We start from the raw sequence: 25,052 nt of genomic DNA, 5'->3' as shown, positions 1-25,052 counted from the left end.
TTTGCAATACAAAAGGTACAACACAACAAGCATGTCAGGCAAGGCCTGAAAACAATGCATGCAATATCACCAGTTACAAAATCTTCATAAGTGCTTTGTTTGACGAGATTAAAAAAGTTTGACAATATTCAGAGGAAAAGCTGCCCGACATTAGACTGATTTGGACAGACAAAAACATTAAAAGAGCTGTGTGACATGGGAATGTATCAATGGCCCCATTTACATCGGAATGAATGGATTAATTCCAGTTATCAGAATAAAAATGCTCATGTAAACACCTCAATTGGAATAGAATATCCCATTCCGAATTAATTTTCATTCCGGTCTGGAGTGGTGGTATATACCGTTTGAATCGGTATAGATCACCATATAAACACTTTATTCCGAATGCTACTGGGAGTTTGGAATACATATTATTTTACACATGTCTGCCCTTAGTAGACTATAGTACTTTATGCCCATGTCCAAGCAGGGATGGCCATTTGGAGACATTTTATGTGCGCAAAAATGCGCTATTTTACCAATTAGTTTTTTTTTTCCCATAATAAAATGCGCTATTTACAAACCCATCTGCGAATTACAGTGGCATTGCCAATTGCAGTGTATGGGTGTATGAATGCTGTGTTTTTTTGTTCTGGGTTGTCACGTGTGGTTGCAGGGACTGCGCTTCAAAATATATTTTTAGTTGAATTTTATCAGATAATAGCTCTTAGTGTTTGTCGGTTATTCATTTCTTAAGGGATAACGGTTATGGGTTGGCCATCTCTATAGTCCAAAGTTATATTCCGAATGAATGCTTTGGTCATGTAAACAATTGCGGAATAGGAATACTTGTATTCAGGTTCCATGAAAACAGTTGGGTATGAATCTCTGTTCGTAATTAATTCATTCATTCTGAATACATTTGTGCATGTAACTGAGGCCAATGATGATTGAGTGAGCAGCAAAAGAAAGAAAGAAAGATATTTTGCAGAGCAAAGACAAATGCATTAATGGGTTGCATTTTGATAGCGCTTTTCTATGCACTACGTGCTTACTCAAAGCGCTTACAATGGTCCATTCATTCATTCATTCATTCATACATTGGGAGGTGAAGCGGCGAACAGTCAACGCCAACATCCTCACGTCCCACATTCACACACCAATGGTAGCAACCGCTGGAGGCAATGTGGGGTTCAGTGTCTTGCCCAAGGACAAGGAGGAGCTGGGATTCGAATCGCTGTCCCACGGATCATTGGACCTGCTCTACCTCCTGAGCCTCCACAGCCGCCTCACACAAGTAAGACGCGCAAACGCGGGAAGCGAACGCAGCTCTTAAATGACAATAACAACAATTAGAATAAATTACGTACTTTTTTAAGGTTTTCTTTTTAAAGTTCTCTTTTTTGTGTTTTTTTAAGATTTTTTTTTTAAGATTTTTTTTTAAGTTAAGTGTTTTTAAAGTTTTTTTTGAAGTTAAGTTTTTTTGTGTTTTTTTAAGATTTTTTTTTTAAGATTTTTTTTTAAGTTAAGTGTTTTTAAAGTTTTTTTTTGAAGTTAAGTTTTTTCTTTTTCATTTTAAGTTAAGTTAAAGTGTGCGTGTTAAGGTGTGTGTGTGTGTGTGTGTGTGTGTGAGTGCGTGCGTGTGTGTTGTGTGATACAGCTGCGCCCTCTGGTGGCGGGCGGGTGGTGTAACAGCGGGACAGACACACACACACAGACATGATCAGCAGGGTCTCATTATAGTTAGTGCTCACTGTGTTCGCAATAAACAGTTACTTGTTTGTTATCAGTGCTGCACACAATACATTTTTGAGAAATATGTCCTGCAGGCTGCAACTACATGTCATATTATGTAAACATCCTCAAACCCATCAAGATACAAGTAAAAAGACAAATACAGTGAAAAATTTGATGTTCAATATTCAAGTACCTCATTAAAAACGGATTAAAACCAAGTACAAAGATACTACCATGTAGTAGTAGTGTTGCAGTGAATAGGATGCATCTCAATGGTCAATCACACAATTTAGAACCTCCTCTTAAGCTCGTCCACCAATCTCCTTAGAGCTGTCTCGTGACTGTCCTGCCAATCTACAAGAGACCATAGAGATAATAAATGTTACAAAGACAGCTCACACAGATCAACAATCAATGAAATGAAATACTTTGTGAGTAAGTGAGTCAGTCAGTCAGTAGCGACTAATAGTGAGCTGATAATAATACTACCTGAGTATAAGCAGAGAGGGGCTGAGAAGGTGATTCTGGTTCCAAATTTACCATCTGTATCTTCAAAAACAGGCATCACTAGACCTCTCTGTTGAAACCACTCTTGGAGGGCATTCCTCATGGACTGATCTTTACTTGCGGATGCTAAATGAATAGATGAATGGACAGATTAGCCACTGGATCAGCAATGAAGTCCTGTGGCTGAAGACATATCAATTTACAATTTAGCCGACACTCTTATCCACAAAGTGGAGCTACAAAGTGTAAGATAGTTACAAAGTTACAAACTTCAAGATAAGAGTAAAGAACATGGACTCCAGTTAATCAACAACAGGGTAGGCAGTCGAGTAAATAGCATGGCAAGGAAACATTTAATTGCTACAAGACCGACGGTAGATCGTATAAGACAAACTTAGCTACTGCATACAAGCAAACAATCAATCTAAATAAAGTTTAAACAAGTAAGAACCATACAGTACATCTGGATGCAATAACAAACATCAAAATAGGCAACAATTAGTGATAAAAAATAAATAAGGAGTGATAGGGGATGAGGGGAACTCTGATGGATTTTCAGACTGCAGCAGAAGATGGGGAGTAAATGCAATATACATAATGCTACACATTATGCTAGCCATATAACATGGGATCAATCTAATTAGGCTAATGCAAAACACCTTTGAAATCACAAGGAATAGGGTTAACTGTGGACATGAGGATGGAGCTCACCTGTGTCTGGACCCTGTAACAGTCTCAGCAAGCACTGACTAAGCTTGTATCTCGTCTCCTTCTTACTCCCCTCTCCGACGGTCTCCATGCAAAACCTGCCCACAGTACACCAGAGTTGGGTTGGGCTGTATTTCTGGAAACCATCTAATCATCGATAGTAGTGCAAACCTTCAGTTTGTTCATTGACACTGAATTAGTGACTAACATTGTGACCTCATAGACGTTTAGTTTGAGATATTATCTAAATCAGTTTTATTGAATTAGTGACTAACATTGTGACCTCATAGACGTTTAGTTTGAGATATTATCTAAATCAGTTTTATTTAAATGCAGGACTCAGAAAATGAAGCCATACTATAGTGAACTGTAAAACCACCATGGATTCTGTCATATCCCAGTTCAGTCATTGTTGTTGTCTTCAAATGACATCATCGTTACAGTCTTGTCACTGCTGTTTGTCCAAAGGGATGACTTGTTCAAATTCACAAATTAAAAGTGAGCTGCTCATAGAAAAAACGTTCTGTTTTGAGGTGGAAACATCTTTTCGATCTCCTACTTTCGCTATTTGTCGTATTATATATGACAAAGTATTCTGTGGTTAAGAGTGGTTAAACACGAACCCTGCGAATGTGAGCATGGCTGAGCTTCTGTACAGCGCAGATGTCCGGTCTGTCGTCGTGTTTACACACGCCGCTGTCTCCAGCAGGGTCTTCAGTCTGTGCTCCGCCTCCTCAGCTCTGGTAGGCAGGGCCAGAGGAAAACCCATGAGAGGAGAGACGCAAGACAACGCTGTACGGAAAGCAGCCTGGCGAGCTGATGCCTCACTGGAATCTATGGAACACACAGTCATGAATAATGGTGGAACAGTTAATCAAATGAATCACTCAAAAAATGTGATAATCGATAATTGAATAAATATTAGACGAATAGTCGATACCTATTTTAATGACTAATAACCCTGTGCGTGAGCACGTGTACCGCGGATTATCATGTAGGCCGTTTCTACAATAGAGCACCGAAGTCTGACGTCAATATCGGTAGAGGGCGCTAAATCCATAGGTTCATGTACTTTTTATTGTCTCCACCAGGCCGAAGGCATGTGGGGAGAGTATGTTTTGCACTCCGTCCGTCCGCGTGTGTGTGTGTCCGTGTGTCCGTGAACAGCTAATCTCGGCCACCGTTAACCCGGTCGATGCCATATTTTGCACACACACTCCCTGGATGCCAACCATGAACCTCTGCCCCAAACTTTCCAGAACGGCCTGTTATAGCGCCACCAGGAGGCCGCTTTGTGCAAAACAAGTTTTTCGATGCCATATTTTGCACACACACTCCCTGGATGCCAACCATGAACCTCTGCCCCAAACTTTCCAGAACGGCCTGTTATAGCGCCACCAGGAGGCCGCTTTGTGCAAAACAAGTTTTTGCACAGTACACCTACAGATTTTGTCCAAACATCACGCAAATTGGTACACAGTCTCTCTAGAGCCATTCAACAAAACGGGTCTTTCAGATTTATCAGACTCCATCCTGATTGGTTAAGATTGGCTTCCAAAGTTCACAGGAGTGCTCAGTTTCAAACAAAATGCTGCAAATCATGAACACATCGCGTGATTTCCGTGAAATTGTGCACCCACATTCCCACTAGGCCGAGGACGAAATGCCACATGAACAATTTCAACTCAGCCTCAAGGTGGCGCTATAACTGGCCGAAAAGTGTTTTTACCTCTAACTGCACGGATCTGTGGATAACCTGGTGGAGACCTGTGCCCGGAAGGGCACTTTTTCTAGTTTGCATTGTAATCCCCATAGGGGGATTTTAGATCGCCTCATATAAGAACTGTGTTTGAAATGGGTGTGGGTTGGGTTAAGTGAAGTCTAAAATATTAATAAAAAAAATCAGTCTACTCCATTATTCAATTAATCGAAAAAGTAATGGATTGCATAATCTATATGAAAATAATAATAAAAAGTTGTCATCAACGCTTTTCTGCAATAGATTTTGGATAAACCTGGTTACAGTATCATGCACGAACGTACACATCCGTGGCACCATTACCTGTTCCAGTATACGTGAAGACGCAGGTGATGTTGGTGAGAGAACAGCAGAACTTCAGTGGTTCTGGTTGCTTATAAACGTCCTTAGGAAGAGGGAAGGAACGCTGGCTGAAGTGCTGGATCACCTTTCCTTTGACTTTACTCTCATCTGCAGAGAGACGGACATGAAGCAGCAGTTTGAGTTTATCAAATCCTATCCTGAGATAGGGCCGAATAATGTCATTTTGATCTGGATCCTCTGGTGACTCTATCTCTTTGGGGCAGCCTATTCCAAGTTATTTTGCGCACACACACACACACACACACACACACACACACACACACACACACACACACACACACACACACACACACACACACACACACACACACACAAAGGCTGTCCCCAAACATTCAAGGTTCGAATGTTCGCTCGTTAGGGTTGGCACTCGAATCTTAATTAATGGGTTTGAACCATTCGTTTTTTTTTATTTATAAAAATAAATATATATATATTTTTTCCTTTTTTATTAACTCGAAAATATATCTCGGCGAGAATGTGATATGAGCATGTCAAAAAAAGTAAGTTTCTAGTGCATTCCTGTCAGAAGTTATGTCTATCTCTGCTGTCCCTCTCCAAAATCCCCTGTGCACATTCATTTGGTGATGGGCCTGCAGCCAATCAGTCAATCAGCATCACACACACACACACACACACACACACACCAGCACGATCGCAAAACGGTGTTCTCTTCTCTCTCTCTCTCTCTCTCTCTGCGCTGTGTTGCGCTGCCCTCGACAGAACCGAAAGTGCTATACTTATCCAGTACAGCAGTGCAGAACCGAGAGAGTGACACATTCTTTTGGATCTAAACTGCGCAGCTTTTAGCTTTTTTTTATCGCATTTGCGGATTGATTTTGTGTGTGTGTGTGTGTGTTGGGAGAGACGAGAGATTGATAAAGAGCGGGGGAGACGCGCTGTGCGCTCTGATCGAGACGGTTATTTTTCAAATAAATTAGAAACAAATGGTCCGGATGTACGCTCGAAAATTCCTGACGAAGTTCGAGTCCTAAAAAAAGGGCTAGGGTACAGCCTTAACACACACACACACACAGAGAATATCCTGCTCCGCATGCATTCTGGAAGGGGAATTAGTGTGACAGGCACACACATTAGTGAAAGCATATATAGACTGTACCAGGCTGGCAGATCTGACCAGCACAGCCCAGGGTCAGATAGGCGTTATGGGAGGCATCTTTCTTGGAGGTGAACGGCCTGTGGTCTTGGAAGGTGAAGCACTCCAGAGACACAGACACTCTGCATTCCCATTTCTCCTCGAAGTTCACACTCTCACACACCACAGTACCCGGCTTCACACTGACCAGCGGCAGAAACTGTCTGATCTCTGTCAAAACATCACATGCACAAACATGTACATACACAAAGACCATGAGGACAACAATAGAGTGGCTGTTAGAGGTCACTCTTGTGACGTCATGATATTCATTGTTCTAATCAGGACGGTCAGGAGTCAAACCTTCCATTGGTCCATCAGCCGGCGGCTTTGCAGTTTTCTTATAAGGGGGCGGGGCAGAGTCCTCAAATGCTGTATCCATGGTGACAGGAGGGATGACTGATGGAACACCTGCCTGTTGACCAGGACCAATCACAGCACTGCCATCTGGTTCCTGAACCGAAGCTGGAAGATCAGGAAGTAGAAGAGTAGGCTTTGGGTTAATTCATAATATTATTATTGTCAGTATTTGGGTTAAAGAGGACATATATCGGTGCTCTCCGGGGTCTAGTCTACCCGACTCTCGATTTTGAAGAGGGGCAACAGATAATGATCTTAATTTATGGATTACATGGAGTCTTTGCTGAAAACGTGACTGGATAGATGTAATGTGTCTATTGTCCAGAGTGAGTCCAAGATATGTGAAACTGTCAACCTGTTTTACGATTAATGAGGAGTGGGTCAAGTCCAGTATGGGTTGTTTCAATTACCAATTATTTAGTTTTGTCCACATTCAACTCTAGATAGTTGCACCACTGTGTAAAATGAGAAATGGTGTTCCGATAGTCCGTAATAGAGTTATTGTCATGGACAATGTGATGTTAGTGGGTGAGGGGCTAATACAGTCAACTGTGTGTAGAGGAAAGGGCTGAGGACACAACCTTGAGGGGCCCGTGTTGGTGACAGTTGATGAAAATGATGTACACCTACTTTACCTTTAAATAGAGTGGAGTTGAGATGGCTCCATGCAGTGGCAAAGTGACATTAAGCAGACAGCACTGACCTGCCACTGTGCTGACGGTTGCTCTCTCTGTGACCGAGTACTCTATCATGGCCGTGATCCCTTGCTTGGCAAGCAGCTCCTGCAGTCTGCCTTTGTAGTTCGTCTCACCTTAAACACAACAGAGGTTTCCCTTATTATATTTTCATGTACCGGTATATTTGTACTTTTATTTATTTTTATTTTTATTTATTTTTATTCTGACCAGACAAGTTGGACGCCTTCCCTCCCAGCAGGCCCACCAGACACCTCAGGGCCTCTTTAGCTGCCCATTGTTCTGTCTGCTGCTTTCTAGATGACCCCTCTTAGGATAAATACACCATGTTATTATATTTGAAATGCAGAAATAAATAAATGCGCTTTTGAGATCTTTCCCATTGACATACCATAGGCAAACAGTTTTGACATTGTATGGGAATGAGACAGAGAGAGAGAGAGGGTGCATCCACACAGTAGATTCACAAAGATGCCAGATGCCGGCGAGCGGCATCTCTTCCTGGTACCAACACTGCAACTTGCCACTTCGGCCAACAAAACCGGAAACGCTTTGTCTATGCGGCAAAGTTGCAGCATGGGTGGAGCTTCATTTCCATCCACCAGCTGTCTAAAAACCAGGAAGAGACTCCTGCCGCTCGCGGCAACTGGCATCTTCGTGACTCGACTGAGTGGATACAGTCAGAGACAGAGAAACATACAATGAAGCCCCACCTGGACTGTAGACGTTGAGTTCACCATCAATCGTCAGAGTGCATCTGTGTTTCCCATCAGCAGTTGTTTCCAACTTCTCCACAGGAGGACGACACTTAGACCGAGTGAAGAACTCCAGGACAGAGTACCTGTCTCCACCAGCTAGATTAGACACAATTAATTTACAAATACATTTTCACTTTCATTTCAGTCTTGCTAATATTTGAAAAAGATTACTTCTGTAGAAGTCTAGAGATACTGGGTATGTGCAAATGCACCTTACCTAAACCAGTTGTAGGACCCAGACACAAGGCATTCAATAGACTACTGTAAGCAGCCTGTACTGCCCCCTCCTGGCTTAAGGCCTCAGCAGATTCCAGTTCCTTTTTTACAGGCACCTTCACACACCCCAAAAATCGGCCACCATCTGTAAAAAGGAATTCAAGTTTTTTGTGAGTTAGCACTCAATCCCAGATCTCAATTATATGGACATCATCGCTACCTTTTGGTTTTCAAAATAAGGACTGGAGACATTTGAGATTCACCTCCTGAAACACTTCTTTCTTCTGACAAAGCAGTTGCCATTTGGGTCTCTGTGGCATGTGGTTGCAGGGGCACCTGGCTCTTTGGAGACTGACAAGGTTGCACGGTGGGAGTCTCTGAAATTCTACATGAGCCAACAGCGTCCTCTATTCTCCCATCTCTACCTGGCATATCATCCACAGACCGCTTTCTCCCCAGTGCTTCGATAGTCTCCTCTGTGCTGCTCTCTGTGGCTTGTCCACTTTCTCTTTCTCTCTGCCTCTCAGCTCCCTGCCTTTGGCTCTCCTGGTTCCGTAGCCCTCCCTCTCGTTCCCCTGAACTAACCGGCCGCTGTGTGACATCATAGTCGACTCCCTCCAGCTTCCGTGCATCCAGAAGTTCTTTCAGGGCCCCGATGTAGTTCCCAATCGACACCTCCTTCTTCCCTAGGACCCCACTCAGCCCCTGCAGTACTGCTTTAGCTGCCTGCTGCTGTGCCTGCTTCCTCTTGCTGGAGCCCTCTGGAGTCGGACAAAAATAAATAGCTTATAAACAATCTGTAAATGATGCATGGTGAATTATTTGAGATTACAAACCTACTTGTGAAAAACAACAATTAAATAACACATCACGTGGAGATAAACTATTTTCATCGCTGTAGCTAAAAAAACTGTTCCCGAATACGGTTGCCTGGTCCCTGCTGGCCATGATTCACATTAGCCTTGATTCTTCCGCACCCGAGTAGTAGCTTCATTCAATTGTATTCAATGCTTTCACATTGCAGCGATCCGTATCCCGAGTACACTTCAATCGGTCCTGATCCGCTCCCTGGAACGTTACGCATCGTTCACACTACCACAACATCTGCCAAGTAGTCCTGAGTGCGCATCCGGGACCATCGTGTGAATCCCCCCCTAAAAGTAATTCTTACCAGAGTCATAGAAGGTGATTGGTCCTTTGAGTCTAAGGGTGAAGCAATCCGATTTGTCCATTTCCTCCGGAGCCGGAACATCACGACTCAGACAGTACTGTACAACTGCATCCTTGTAAGAAGAACCTGGATGGACATGAGGCAGAGATGGTTAGCAAGAAGGAAAGCAGCAGGGATGATTTTCCATTAAAATAGTGATTATGAGGTTAGTGCTCAGTCTCCAAAGTCTAAACCACCTGGTCCTGAGAGCTCCAGTCCAAACACAGGCATTACTTTCCTGTAGGCAGACTCCACACCCTCCTCGATCCCATCACCTCCCTCGTCTGAGAAAACTGTAACGTCAAGGCCCACTGTGACACTGCCAAAGAAGGTGGAGCCTAATAGAGCAAATGAAGTTGAAAGTCAGACCAGCTGCTATGATATTTAATCTTTGGTTAAACACAAGACAACAAACGGCACTGGTCAAGGAAAACGGTACCTGCTGCTGAAACACTTTCTGATTGTTGTGTTTGGCTGACAGAGGTGTCCTCATCCCCTTGCTCACTGGGTGTCTCCTTGACTAGTTGCTGGAGGGCTATTTTTGCAACTTCCTGGTCGGCTTGCCGTTTACCCCTGTGCTCACGCGTCCCTGTGAATGTCTGATTCTTAATGCTGACCTGACCTCGGAAACCTGACAAACACAAGGTCAAAGGTAAAAACTCAAAACTGATGAAAATGTGCTGATGCAAAACAACCGACAGGTGGTATCACAGGTATCAGCAGCACCATAGACTGTAAAAGATATGGACAAAGCGTTCTCCGGGTCTAACATGAACGTAAAATGAAGCCTGTCAGTCCTTGTATTGTAAGTCGCCATTTTTCTAGATCCGTTTTGGCCCAGCTGGACATTGGCTGGCCCAGACAACGAGGCGGGACTTCCCCCCTTCTTCTCTGTTGGTTTTTATTTTGACTCGAGTGGGAGGGGAATCCCGATCATAGACTGTAACGGTAGCCACGCCCCTCAGAACATACGCGACTTTATGGTCATTTCTTTAATTAATGGGACCATAATTTTCCAAAAAGAATATTATGACATTAGAAATGAGACTTTAAACTAGTGACTGGAAGAAGAAAGTATTCATGACCATGTTTATTAAGGTAATACAGTCTAGGTGAAGTTGGGCCCAAATACATGGACTTCTATGGGGCTATGGGTTTTTCTGGGTCCAATGACAGCGCCACAACAGGCCATTATATTAACTTTCAGGAAATCCCGATTTCCTCAGTGGCTTCACAAAATATCTGTCTGACTGCCCCCCTGATCAGCACTTGCAAAATAGGTTTGTCTCTGTGAATAACTGTTCAAACAATTTGCTGTCTACTGCCTCAAAAGAATCGTGTTCACTGGAATTTTTAGGCAGGCTGTATTTTGTAGCTGTTGGTCACAAACAAAAGCCTTGTAACACACGAGAACTGTGGAATTGTTAAGATTCCTGGGCAGTTGACAATACAGAATGATGTGTTCTGTATAGAATAGAAATTTGTCAATAATGAATAACAAAAATTAATTTGTTCACAAACACACAGATGGAACCTATTATAATACCCTGCCACACATTTATTGCTGCAGGCAGGGCTAAAAGACATGAAACTACTTTAAGGTTTATATGTGATTGCTTGAGTGCTTGTGTGTTTATGAAAGAGTGCATAATTGTGCACATGATTCAACAATCACCTGTAGATTCAGGGATCTGAGTGAAGACAGGCTCAGTCCATCCGTGTTTTCTTGCATATTCAAACAGATGGTTTTTATACATCCTGATGTCTGTGTCCCACTCTGGGTCTGTAACACATAAATGACCATAGTGTGACGTAAAAAAGAAATGCAACCGTATGAACATGGCCAATGAACCACCGTTTTTCATTTCACTGTTTTAATGTTGATGTGTCATTTTTTTGTAATTTCTTAAAAGAATGATGGATCATGGAGTTATGTGATGAGATTCTTTGGGGCGGCTTTAGCGATTTAGTGGCTAATATTTTTTGTCATATCTGACAAAAGACACTAAAGTAACTGCGACACGTGACTTTGAACGGCAGTTGTGCTCTTGTGATTGGCGGAGGATTGTTGAGGCATATAAACAGGCATTGTAGTACAGTACTCTAAGTATCATAAAAATGTGTGAATGGTACGATATAATAATAAAACACATTTTCTCATATATGAACTAAGCCTAAACATTGACATGTATATTGTTTATAACAGTCAATGTAATCTATATCTCCAGAAATATGAACTTATAATGAACTTATATGAAATGACATAATTACCCAAATGTATGGGGAAAATCCCAGTGGAGCCTTACTTCCCAAGAAAATGGGAAAGTTATTGTATGAAATTTGTTGGCCAGCAGGTGGTTGCACCATGCCAAACAAACCAGTATAGGTACTACATACAGCATGGTATTATTGCATGGGCAAAAAAAACAACTCTTACCAGAGGTGTATGACTTCTTCTCCAGTTCGTCCACCCTGTCGGTAAGTGAGTCGATCTGCTGTCCATGCTGCTCTTGAACCTCTTTCAGTCTCTCCCACTGGGGCACCAGGCTCTCCTTCAGGTCCTTGTTCTCCTCTAGGAACTGTCTAACACACTGCAGCTCCTCTGGCTACACACACACACACACACCACAAGTAGTTCTAAGCAAGATCGATCTGTTTCACTGTGTTCTGTATGACTATGACTGTGCACATGTGCGTGCGTGTCTTACCTTCAGCATGTTCTCTTTGTCTCCTTCATACTCTTGAGCCAGGCATTCCATCTTTTCCTTCATGATATCTAGCTCCATGCTGAGGAACCTCTTGGCACACACCTCACTCTCCGTATGAACACTTGGTTCAGTGCACTCTTTGGTCTCCATAGCAGTCATGATCACCGTAAAATCTAGATTCTGGAGCTGAGCTCACATGGAGGTACAAACAACAGTCTGGTTGTAAAATGACCCAACATAATACAATTTATATTTTAGTAAAAGGGTTATATCTGAAGCGAATACAAGGAAGAAAAAAGAAAAAGCTAAATTAAGAAAACATTGAACAATAATGTATCACTATAGAGCGTCGCAGTCCCTCCCCCTTTCAGAACAACGAGTGGCCCAGGAAATCAATCACAATACGTACGAAGCCAACTCTTGTCGTGACAAATCATGACAACACACACAATATTTTGGACCAAAAAAAGAATTAGAAAGTAGAAAAAAACGGCAGGTTACAACAATTTTTTTGTTGTTTTTCTTCTTTGTAATTATTTGTTTGGTCCAAAATATTGTGTGTTGTCATGATTTGTCACGACAAGAGTTGGCTTCGTACGACGCTTAAAAGGTCTTTAAATAAATAATTTAAGAAATGCCTATGGTCAAAATGCATTGCAATTCATTTCCTGGGCCACTTGTTGTTCTGAAAGGGGGAGGGACTGCGACGCTCTATAGAAAGACTGGTTGAAAGCTAATGTTGAATTTTTATGGGAGTATTATACTGTAGCAATATTTAATGATGAACCTTGTTGGATACTATTGTATTGTGGCATAAGTGTTGTCTTCCTGGTTTTAAAGGCTGCATTAGAGTACAGTCAGTCATGTAATGTTCTGATCTTTATACCTGACTGTTCTAGCCGTTCCATTATTTCCATTTCCCCATATTTTACATATTACTGTAGTTATAATTTAGGCAATGCTTATGATTATTTATCAGAAATCCCAATGTGTAAATAATTTACCAATAGTCTTAATTTATATCAAGGTATTTGGAACAGACAAAACATTTAATTTTTTCCATAATGCCCAGCCCTAAGATAGACAGACCGAGCAGGCACACTGTCGCGCGTGGACGTGCACCCCCCCTGCTGCGCGCAGCTTAAAAAACTGGTTTTTAGACAGCTGGTGGATGGGCTCCGTCGGGCGCAGAGCTTCTTTTCCAACCACCAGCTAAAAACCCGGTTTTTAAGCTGCGCGCAGCAGGGGACGTGCGCGACAGACAGTGTGCCTGCTCGCAGTCAGACACTCAAAGAAGTGCACACACCTCATCAATCTCCTTATCCAGGATTTGGAACTCAGGGGCGTGTTCCTCCAGTGCTTTACCAAGCACTCTTATTTTATCCAAATACTCTTTCAACTGCTCAGCTTTCACCTCAAAGTTGGCATTATGCATGATGTTGTTCCTCACATTTGTAACCTTTGTAACACAGCACAAGAAAGACAGAGATCACTGACCTTATGGCATGAATTTATTGATCAATATTTAATTTGATCCATATGTAATTTTATAGGACTTCCAGGCCACATTATCACATTAGACCCTAAATGAATAGCTATTAAACAAGACAAAACACAATCTATAAATCATTGCATCTTTGAAGGCCCCTGGAATCTTTCTAATTACACCCCTATACTTACCGCAGTAGGTTGAGATAAGTCCCTGTATAGATCCCCAGAGGGACATTTGTGTCTAACACTTCAATTAAACACAGTTACACGTGCATTATATATGCATTGTATATGCATCAACAGTCGATCAATGTTGAGTAGGCCTAAGGTCTATCAACAATGAATATATAATATATATACAAATTAATAACTTGTGTATGCATGAATTTGACCTACCTGTGTAAGTAAGGCATGTTTCGCAAACCGCTTGAAGTGCAGACAGTTACTCATGAGGTTAAGAAAGGCAGATATATCAAAAGTATCAGTTGAATTATGTTTCGAATTACCACCGGGCATGTACACCTGAGAACACACGCGCACGCACGCACACGCACACACACACACACACACACACACACACACACACACACACACACACACACACACACACACACACACACACACACACACACACACACACACACACACACACACACACACACACACACACACACACACACACACACACACACACACACACACACACACACACACACACACACACACACACACACACACACACACACTTTAAGATTAATGTACAAAATACACAATGTTTTAAAATAAACATTTGTGCTTAATACATCTTTGAAGTCAACACAGGCTAGTAGACTGTACCTTAGCCACCTCCCATTTGTTCTTGGGCCAGAGGTATGGGGAAAAGTTATTCCAATACACCTGACCCCCCTTGTGATTTTTCCATATTTCATCTCTCCAGGGAGCACACACATCATCACATAATTTAGGAAGAACCTGTAATGATATTAGAATTAGTCATAGAACATTAGATCAATGCATCTTCGTGATGTGGTTGCAGGCCCTTTGTAGTTGGTGCAGTCGGTCACTCTGTGCCCCTAATACACCCGTGCTTTCTTATTGAAGTAGGCTACCATAATAATGTTTAGTCCAGTGTTAGCCCTGGAACATGACTGCCATGATGATTATCATGACAGTCATGCAGTAACTTTGCCCTGTTTTTTGCGCTCGCTGCATTTACAAGATGTCCGTATATATAAACATTCAGATTTAAAATATAAAGTACTCACAAAGTGTCCCACGGGTGTTAGTTAGTAGCAGCGCCAGCGATTAGAATTGCTGCGTCCCGCGTTGTTTAATAAAAAGCATTTTTGTCCGAGCTCCCCGGCTACTTTTTTCAAACGGGGTTCGTTTGGGAAATCCACAGTTGCACACCGGGAGCGCACTCGCCTATTAGTCTGTATTGGCAGGGCGGTCATCCCACCTATATCGAACACACCGAGTGCCACCCTCCTCCCGGCCGATAGGGGCGCGTAGTTGAAAGCCAATGGCAAAATAACACCTCGGATAAAAATGCTTTTTATTAAACAACGCGGGATGCAGAAATTCTAATCGCTGGCGCTGCTACTAACTAACACCCGTGGGACACTTTGTGAGTACTTTATATTTGAAATGCGAATGTTTATATATTTTAATTATTTGTAAATGTAGCGTTCGCAAAAACCAGGGTGAAGTTACGTCATGACTCTCGTATGAATACGAGTCATGTTCCAGGGCTAGTCCAGTGTCGGAACTGTCCTATAGCTACTGTGCGTGTCGGCGTCGTACAAAGAATGTTGTCCGTTGGGAAAAGTGGAGATATTTAATTTATTTGAGTGACTAAGATACTGAAATGGATATGAAATGACAAGCTGAATCCGTGCGATGTGACTACTGTAACAGTAGGCCAATATACGTAGGCCTACACGGAAGGGCTGAGAACGTTTTTAATTTAATATATATTTTTAATTTGACCACCTTGCTTGTCCTGGGTTGGGAATCTTTTAACATGCATTTCTGCTGACACTCCAATTGTCCGTTCCAATGGATTCTTTTCTTTATATCTTGGTGATACGATTCGGTTTCGCTTTCCAGGAAAGATCCCAGTTGGGTTTTCAGATACGCCAAGCCTAGTGATGTTTTTATCCAGTTCTTATAGCCTTCATCTTGAAATCTCTGAAAGGTTCCCATGGTGAGGATGGTATCCGTCGGTGAATAGTCGAATTATAATAGTGTGTAATGTGTATGTTCTAACTTCTACGGAGCGTCGGAGCCATGTTCCACCAGCGGCCGAATCTAGTGTTTATGTTTATGGACTACGGAGTCCAGACCAGAGCGAGTCGAGTGGGCGTTATTGTAGCCTGACGTGCACAGTGCACGCGGGCAGGGCGGTTACCGATCCAGAAGAAAACGAAACTTATTTCAACCTGACTCATTTACAAGCAAATTGGCTGGCTGCATATTTTTTTTATTTAGTCAGACAGACAATAAAACTAGTCCACCCTGACATTTGTATTGTGTGGTTTGCATTACTTTGCAGCCTTCTTCGTGTGATTGATACTATAGCAACCAGTATGTTATGTGTCACCCTCTGGTGTTGTCTGTGCGGTCACTGCAGTGTGCACTGAGCAGGGAAATTACCCTATGACCTTCATAGAACTCAATGTTCAATAGAATTACAGGTGTCTAGAAATATAAGGGGTTGAAATATCAGAACATCTGCTGTCACAAATTCACTGGAGTGCAGACAGTGCACAACAACAAATGATAAACAATCAATCAATCAGTTGCATTGATTATCCATAAAAAGGAGCATTTATTTACATTTTGTTATTCAAGTAACATACTGTACAGTGTTGGTATCAGTGAGGCATCTGCCATGTATTGATCACAATGCATTTGGGTATGAAAACACAATACACACACTGCAGATATGACTAGAACTGAAGTCTGATACTGTGTAGGACAAAAGACAGGCTCGCTTTGACATAGCATTTCAGGTAGTTTGAACGAAAACACAAAGTTACACACAAAATGGTTTGTTTTACAGTATAAACAACGTTTACAACACAATAGGGTAGCAACACAAGGGCATACTTAAAGTTAATAACAAATACATTCCACAAAGGACTGTTCTCTCGTTATAGTTTGAGCAGACTAGGTTAGTGAACCAGGCTAGAGTAAGGATGCACCGAATGTTCGGCTACAGAAACTATTCGGACGAATAGTGGCAAAGAAATTGCATATTCGGTGTTCGGTTCGGTTGATTTAAAGAACCAAAACCGAATAGTTAAAGAACCGTGGTCGCCTTTCATAACCTACTGTTTTGTTGTGATGATCAAAACCTAAGCTCTACAACAAAGGTACTGCCATGACAGCAATGGTACAAAAACTGGCAACAAAATAAATTATATACAATAATAACCATATTCTGCTATTCGGTTTTCGGACAACTGTTTCCTATATTCAGAATTTGGTTTCGGCCAAGAATTTCCCATTCGGTGCATCCCTAGTCTAGGGAAACATGGCTCCTCCAGCTTCATTGCTCTTTCTCGTTGATTTAACTGGGGAGTGGTTCACCAGATACAGTATCTGCTGCTGCAAAGGTTATCTTCTTAATGAGTTATGCACGCTATGTTTTCTGGGCTCTCTCCTCCACGTAGAGCTGCATCTGATGAAGAGATAATGCAGAGAAACAGAACATTGTGAACATACTGTATATCAACCTGGTGCACACAGACACCAGGCTTGTTCTATATAACAGTAGTGTCAGCCGTGGTGAAAAGTTATTAAGAACATGTACTCAAGTACTGTAGTACAGTACTTGAGTACATGTTCTTAGTAACTTTTCACCACGGCTGACACTACTGTTATATAGGCTACAATTTTGATGTACTGATTATTTTTAGTATTCTTTTTTTCAATACTTTTACTTATACTCCACTACATTTTATTTCAGAGACAAATAATATATTGTACTTTAGTTACTTTGTAGATTTTAATTATTTCAAAACTTACGTTACCCACTTCAGACCTATACAATGCTCACAATGCAACACATGCAACACATTGTGAGCTTGTAGATCTGCTATTTTCAAAAGATTTTTATGCATTCGAAAATTTGTGAAATGGGACATTCTGCGTAATGAGTACTTTCTACTTTTGGTGCTTTAAGTACATGTTGATACCAATACTTTACTGATGTACTTTTTACTCATTTTGAATTCCAGACTTTAACAGAGTATTTCTACATTGCCGTATTCACTCTTGTAAAAATAGTACTTTTTCCACCACTGCTTGTCAGGGGATGAATGTCTTTCTGAGGACTCGTTTTCTGGCTCGTGATGTCGCCACTACCCAGGCAGGCAGTGACATTATACTTACTTTTACGATGTCAGATGTCAGAGTCTTCAGTGGAATGAGCCTAGGCTCCTGCATGTGGACTTCTTGCTCATCAGCCACTATCCATGGGAAGTCCTGTAGGCATAAAACCTTAATGTCAAAGTATTGATCACACTGGAGGAATCTATGTTCTTATGTAAGAGCGGAGCACAGTGTAATAGTTAAAAGTATCTATGATCTAGACTAGAGCAGTGGTTCTCAACCAGTGGTCCGGGGACCACCAGTGGTCCTTGAGGGGGTTCCAAGTGGTCCCCAGCTAAATGATGGAGAGTTGGTAACCAAATGGACCCTTATAGATGTATAACTTGAGTGTGTAAACTGAAACATTTAATTTTATGCCGTCAAGTTACATTATTGTTAAACATCTGCATCAGTTCATTTACAAGAAGTCTACACAATAGAGGAATTGTTATTTTGATCAACTTTTGCCTGTTGCCTCTCCTAATGGTACCACATCAGTACAGTATGGGATTGTGGACAAAATCTTATCCAACAACAACTAAATTATTATACGTTTTGAGTCTGAGGCAAAATGTCATCAAATGGTGGTCTGTGGCTCAAATGCAGAATAAATGGGCCTTGATATGAAAAGGGTGTTGCTCTAGTGTGAAGGACATCTCACCTTGATAACTTGAATCTTCTCCATGTTGCGTGTTGCAGCCTCTCTGGTATGCACCAACACCGTAAACGAACACCCTACCACAAGAACAAAACGTCATCACAGATTCACAGAAGATAAGTCCAGCCTGATTCACACTTTCACGGTTTTTTTATTTGATTATTTCATCAAAACCCCCTGATTTCCCACCATTTATCTGTAAAAGCTATGGATTTGTTAGGTACTACATATACTGGCTGACAAATAAAAAAGACAGGGTCTGTTAACCCATTCTGACCGGGCACCCATTTTGGTGTCGGCATCATGTTATGCTTTAGCTATTGAAAAATAGCAGATCTACAAGCTCATATCGCGCCACCGAGTGGCGCGATACGAGCTTGTAGGTCTGCTATTTTTGAAAAAAATCGAAGAACGACTGACATTTTTAGAATCTGATCTCAGGTCAGAATGGGTTCGTCAGACCAGCGTGTGTCCAGTGGAAACCTCGTGTGAATCTGATCTCAGGTCAGAATGGGTTAATGACATGGCTTAATATGGATCTTGGACTTCATGTTGATCATCCGGTGCATCTAGGGATGCACTATATTGAAATTTTAGTTTCCATAGAGTTTACCTACACTAATTATAGATGATTCTATGATTCTGGGTGCAGAACAGATGCCGATTTCTTAACAGTACATTCTTATTACCCGATGTATTAGGCCTATTGATGCACAATACAAGGTAAATGTATTTTTATTTAACATATTATTTCCAACTTGTTGACCCTTTTGAAAGCTTCTCCATAAAATGCTGATTGTATCTGCATCATCACAAAATTATTTTTCACCTTCACATTCAAACATAAATATCATAAAATAAAATATCGGGTAAAACCGATATATCGGTTCGATAATGATATTGCAGCCTATCAGTATAATCAGCCATCTCCATATTTGGGCAAGGCTCCAGCCAGATTCGACCGCCACTGATTTCCAGTATAGAATGACATTTTTTAAAGTGAAATATTAGACTTCCTTGGCCTACGGGCAACATGTACAAGACGTTTGGTAGTGATCAGTCCAGCGGTTTGAGAGCCCCAGCTAGAATCACAGACCCTCTTCGACACAGCTTGGCCAGCCACACCGTAAAACTAAGAATGGTTATCAGTGAAGAAGTGGTATCGATAACTAATTAGTAACTGGTAAAGCTGCAGTGGACATCAGTAGAAGACTGAGTTTATTGGTATGAGCATGAAGCAAGTCAGTGCATTTGCCACAGGTGACTTAACCACTTAAACCCTAGCTAGTACTTTGTACAACAAATCGCAAAAATGGCATGTTGTGAGCTTGTAGATCTGCTATAATCTTCTATAAATTTGACCAAAATATGGACACCAGGGTTAATGTGGTTACATACATTACTCCATTTTGATTTATCGTGTACCCGGCTCAAACAATGGCTTTCTAACTGAATTTTTATCTTCCCTGGTTGTTAATTATAGTCAATTATTAATTTCGGGCGATTTCAATATACACATGGACGTAGAGGCCAACACATTTGCTGATGACTTCATACACCTGACCGATTCCTTTAATTTAACACAGCATGTAACTGGGCCTACGCACACTCATGGTCATACGCTAGACTTGGTTTTTACCTTAGGTCTGAGCCTTAGTGCCCTTTTTATTGATGAGTTGTTTGTGTCTGACCATAAGGCCATTTCTTTTAATATAGTTTATAATGTTGACACTCAATCCACTAAACGCAAAGTCTTATCACGTTCTCTCAACAGTCACTCTACTGAAAAATTCTCCAATACTTTTACTCTTCTCAGCAATGACTTGTCTTTCCCCACTCTGACAAACGACTTAGTTGGTTGTTTTAATAGTTTATGTTCGACTGCCATTGATTTGGTAGCCCCTGTCAAACTCAAATCCATTGCTTCGCATAACCCATCCCCATGGATAAATGAAAGTATACGTGGACTGAAGAGACTGTCGAAGGGCTGAGCGGATGTGGAAAGGTAATAAACTGGTAATAAACTCCTTCACTTCTCAGTGACTTCAGCCAAATTTTCATTGCACACTTAACTAAAATCGTTTTGCAAAATGCATCCCTCTACCAGTCAACTTAATTCGATCCCATCCACTATTTTTAAAGATTCTTTTAATGTTTTAGCTATTCTATCTATCATCAACAGCTCCCTTAGCTCCGGCTGTGTCCCTGATTATTTTAAACATGCCGTAATACAACCACTTTTAAAGAAACCCAACCTTGACCCGTCCCTGCCTAATAACTATAGACCCATATCTAAACTTCCTTTCATTGCCAAGATTTTAGAAAAAGTGGCATGCGAGCAGCTACTTTTAACAGTGGAAAATAACTCAACTTTTGACAAATTCCAATCAGGTTTTCGCCCAAAGCACTCGACTGAAACAGCACTACTCCGGGTCTCTAATGATATTCTAATGCGTGCCGACTCTGGTGAGTGCTCGGTACTGTTGCTCCTGGATCTAACCGCCGCGTTCGACACCATTGGTCACTCTATTTTAATCAGTAGGCTTGAGACATGGGTAGGTCTACGGGGGACGGTGCTCCAGTGGTTTGCCTCCTATCTCTAAAATAGAAGTGTTGCGGTCTCCATAACGACCATGTTTCCGCCTCTGCTCATTTAAATTGTGGCGTGCCCCAAGGTTCGATTCTTGGCCCGGTTTTATTCTCCCTTTATATGTTACCTCTTGGTGTTTTAATCAGTCGTTTTAATCAGGTCTCATATCACTGCTATGCTGATGTTATCAGCTGATGTTACCCAGTTATATTTTTCTTTTAAATCCCCTAACCATAGTAAGCTGTCTATTTTAAAAGAGTGTCTTAATTCCATCAAGGAATGGATGGCACAGATCTTTTTTACAGCTAAACCCGGATAAAACAGAAATCCTGATCATAGGACCCGAGAGCATCCAGGCTGAAATACAGCAGTCTATGGCTATTACGGCCAATTACCCCAAGACTTCAAAGAACTTAGGCGTTATATTCGATCACCAATTTACTTTTGAACCACACATCAAAAAGGTCGTCCAACCCTGTTTCTTTCAATTAAGAAACATCTCAAAAATCAAGTCTTTAATAACACCACAGGATCTCGAAAAATGTATACATGCTTTTATTTCATCCCGTCTGGATTACTGTAATTCTTTGTTCACCACCCTGAGTCGCGCCTCAATACACCGTCTCCAGCTTGTGCAGAATGCCGCTGCTAGACTAATTACAAATACACACAGAAGGTCACATATTACCCCGGTGCTTGCTGCCTTACACTGGCTACCAATAGACTCCAGAATTGTTTTTCAATTTTTATTAATTACTTATAAATCCCTCTTTGGGCTGGGTCCATTATATTTGACAGAGCTACTCCACCCCAGGGTTTATACAAGGAAACTTAGGTCTTCGGACAAAGGACTTCTTATCATCCCTGCTACCAAGCTAAGAACAAAAGGTGATCGAGCCTTCTCAGCTATAGCACCGAAACTCTGGAACGAGTTACCTCTGAATTTAAAAAATGCAGAGTCAGTCGACATTTTTAAAAAGCTGCTTAAAACATACCTATATGTTAAATATTTTGGCCTAATATAGTGAGTATATCTATTGTGTCTTGTTCTGCCTGTACTGTATATATTTGCATGTATTCTGTTGTTATTGTTATCACTGTTTTGCTGTTGACTGTTTTCTTTTTATTATTTTACTGTGTACAGCACCTTGTAACGATTGTTTTGAAAGGCGCTTTATAAATAAAATTACCTTACCTTACCTTACATGTGAAAAACCATGTTGCTTACCTGGTGGATTGTTGTTTAGAACGGCATCACACACGCTGATCTTAAGGATAAAAGCCCTCAGCAGCTGCTCTACGTGCGACAGTAACGTGTCAGAACTGTAAATCCAAAACCACAGAGGTCATTCAATACGTTCATAAGGCTAATGGACTTTGACGGCCTATATGACTAAAAAGCCTGCAGTGCTTCATGTTGAGGATCAACAGCCAACTAACTAGACTGAGACTCCATGTTTAAATAATATACGTATTTATATGGTTTGTTACGTTTGTTTTGTTTAACCTCCAGTGTTTTGATTGATTGAAGTATTTATTAACAGTACTGCAGAATGACAGTATATTTCAAGCACAACATAAATTAAACATTCTAGGCTAGCCATGAAGAATCCGTGTATACTCTGACACATTATACAACATCACGCCAAGGCTCCAAACACTCATAAAAATGATAAATTACCTAATAGACAGTAGCGGAGGCTGGGAGATCTCAAAGACAAATCGCTCCACAGGATGATGCTCTTTATCCATGATAACGACCACCACCTTCTCAGCATCATTCTGGTGGTAGAAATAATTATAATAAATGTTATTTATAAGGCGCCTTTCAGGGTACTCAAGGTCGCCGTACAGGTTAAAAACAGTACAAGAACACAGTTAAAAGCAGAACAAAACTAGGGCACAGAAATGGAATGGAAGTCCACACTCTACATGTAAAATGACACATATCACAATGCGGGGCAGCAGTGGCTCAGGGGTAGAGTGGCTGGATGGTAACCGCAAGGTTGCCAGTTCGAACCCGGGCTCCCCCAGAGTTAGTGTGGAAGTGTCCTTGCGCAAGACACTGAACTCCATTTTGCTCCTGATGTGCAGGTTGGTGCCTTGCATGGATTCCGCCACCATCAGTGTACAATGTGTGGGTGAATGTAATGCACAATATCTGTAAAGCGCCTTGGATAAAGGCGCTATATAAATGCACCATTTACCTCCTGAGCCACAGCCGCCCTAGACTAAAATGTTAGCGAGGGACAGTGGGACTAGTGGAAAAGAGAACTAAGCCAAGACATTTTACATTAGTTGCATGCTGAGCTTGTAGATCCGATCAGCGTGTGTAAGTGTAAAATCAGCCATTACGACGGCATCAAGGCCCGCCAAAATACATTTTACTCGACTAAATCAACTGTAGATTTAGTTTAGACTAAAACTAGTTGAAAACTATTCAAAAGACTATTACTAAAACTTAAAATCTAAATTTGCTGTCAAAATCAACACCCATGGTGTCCCTTACCTTCTCAATGAGTGGCTTCACACAGTGAAGTGTATCTTGAATGTACTGATTGAGCTCTGGATGACATGACATCTAGAATATGCATGAATTCAACAGACACATAATAACAGCATTAATAGATCCCTAAATACAATGCAGAGTGGCATTGATCTATAATCAGCACATATTTTGTGATTGATTGAACAGATTGATTGATTCAGTGCTGAATATTGAAGTTGTGTATTAGCGGTAATTCCTATTATTATTATATTGTGATGTGCAGAGTAGACTGCAGAGGTTTCTTGCTCCATTACCTGAACGGGAACATTATATTTCTTCCTCTTCTGAAATATGCCAGAGGGGTAAACTTCACGGACATATAATATCAGATGAATAGCAACCTCCAGGAACTCGCACAGAATGTCGGCCACCACTGAAAATGAGTCAATAATGTCAGCAATCATAATTTCATCAGCAAAAATAAACTGTCAAGGCGTAAAAATGAATCAACCCATGTTACCTTGCCCGAAATTAAGGTCCTGTCTCGTTAGAGTAGTCATTATCGTTTATAAGGTATATAACAGGACTATGTTGCAATGTTTTCACGAGTTACAATTTTACGATCGTGTTTACATTCACTGCTTGCCCCTGCAGTTTTAACGTTTTATATTTTCGCTCTCCATTGTTTACTTGCGCGTTATTGCTGTCCACTAGTGATGACGTAAAACTGAACAGCAGGCTAGAGCTAGACCATGCGATGGGCTAGACACCCATTGGCGTAATGCTGCCTCCCGCAGGTCATTTGAGGAATTACATAACGTGAGGGGAAACAATATCAGCTGTTTTGTACCTAGAGCAACTTAATGCAAGTGGATGGGATAACACGGGTGCCGTCTCTATTCATATACTCTAAGTTCTGTACGCGTGTTCTGCGATGCGCACATGCACGCACATGCACGCACGTGCACGTGGCGTCATTAAAACGCCATGGTACCAGTAAAAAAAACACCATGACAGTGATGACACCACTGATTGTTGCACACATGCAGGGATGGAGATGCTCTCTCTTTGCTGCTTCTATAGGTAACAAGACACAATGACGTTTGCAAGCCAACACAGCTGATTCCTATACTTCTCTTCAAAATAAAGCCATTGTAGACAACAGAACAGCATACAATAATTAATCACATTATAAGACAAGGTCATGTATATTTTCAATATCTCATCATGACTATATAGGCTGGAGTTTTGGCAAGAACCATATTAGACTGTAAACTCAGACCACCAGATCA

At 41.4% G+C, this 25,052-nt stretch overlaps 2 protein-coding genes across 4 annotated transcripts in view; both read right to left on the bottom strand.

Annotated features, from left to right (window-relative positions):
- The window catches only part of LOC310861733 (uncharacterized protein), a 29,004-nt gene extending 13,037 nt beyond the window's left edge, over positions 1–15,967 (bottom strand). The window contains exons 1-22 of one of the 3 annotated variants that reach the window (XM_083769331.1): positions 15,637–15,967; positions 14,485–14,619; positions 14,044–14,169; positions 13,463–13,615; positions 12,157–12,342; positions 11,886–12,054; positions 11,124–11,231; positions 9,888–10,079; positions 9,646–9,786; positions 9,410–9,535; positions 8,502–8,999; positions 8,240–8,383; positions 7,978–8,118; positions 7,475–7,573; positions 7,273–7,380; positions 6,513–6,674; positions 6,174–6,380; positions 4,997–5,143; positions 3,558–3,768; positions 2,938–3,032; positions 2,209–2,352; positions 1,703–2,073 (exon numbers count right to left, since the gene is read on the bottom strand). In XM_083769331.1, coding sequence (XP_083625457.1) covers positions 2,009–2,073; positions 2,209–2,352; positions 2,938–3,032; positions 3,558–3,768; positions 4,997–5,143; positions 6,174–6,380; positions 6,513–6,674; positions 7,273–7,380; positions 7,475–7,573; positions 7,978–8,118; positions 8,240–8,383; positions 8,502–8,999; positions 9,410–9,535; positions 9,646–9,786; positions 9,888–10,079; positions 11,124–11,231; positions 11,886–12,054; positions 12,157–12,342; positions 13,463–13,615; positions 14,044–14,169; positions 14,485–14,619; positions 15,637–15,852 — 3,573 coding nt within the window. In that variant the 5' untranslated portion in view covers positions 15,853–15,967 and the 3' untranslated portion in view covers positions 1,703–2,008. Of the gene's footprint in view, positions 1–1,702; positions 2,074–2,208; positions 2,353–2,937; positions 3,033–3,557; positions 3,769–4,996; positions 5,144–6,173; positions 6,381–6,512; positions 6,675–7,272; positions 7,381–7,474; positions 7,574–7,977; positions 8,119–8,239; positions 8,384–8,501; positions 9,000–9,409; positions 9,536–9,645; positions 9,787–9,887; positions 10,080–11,123; positions 11,232–11,885; positions 12,055–12,156; positions 12,343–13,462; positions 13,618–14,043; positions 14,170–14,484; positions 14,620–15,636 lie in introns of those variants that run through there. The other 2 variants (XM_083769330.1, XM_083769329.1) reach the window with 2 other exon arrangements.
- A 492-nt stretch (positions 15,968–16,459) lies between these two features.
- mad2l2 (mitotic arrest deficient 2 like 2) lies at positions 16,460–24,467 on the bottom strand. The gene is made up of 8 exons (XM_083769333.1): positions 24,281–24,467; positions 24,075–24,193; positions 23,782–23,853; positions 22,954–23,054; positions 22,501–22,595; positions 18,686–18,759; positions 18,046–18,138; positions 16,460–17,332 (listed from the first exon to the last, which is right to left on the bottom strand). The coding sequence occupies exons 1-8, from the start codon at positions 24,318–24,320 to the stop codon at positions 17,294–17,296; spliced, it is 633 nt and encodes a 210-aa protein (XP_083625459.1). The 5' UTR covers positions 24,321–24,467; the 3' UTR covers positions 16,460–17,293.
- Positions 24,468–25,052: the final 585 nt, after the last annotated feature.

Source organism: Protomyctophum parallelum (assembly GCF_964188405.1).
Source record: "Protomyctophum parallelum genome assembly, chromosome: 7".
Classification (NCBI taxonomy): Eukaryota; Metazoa; Chordata; class Actinopteri; order Myctophiformes; family Myctophidae; genus Protomyctophum; species Protomyctophum parallelum.
Note: the sequence above shows the minus strand (reverse complement) of the source record. Positions and strands in the feature narration are given on the sequence as shown.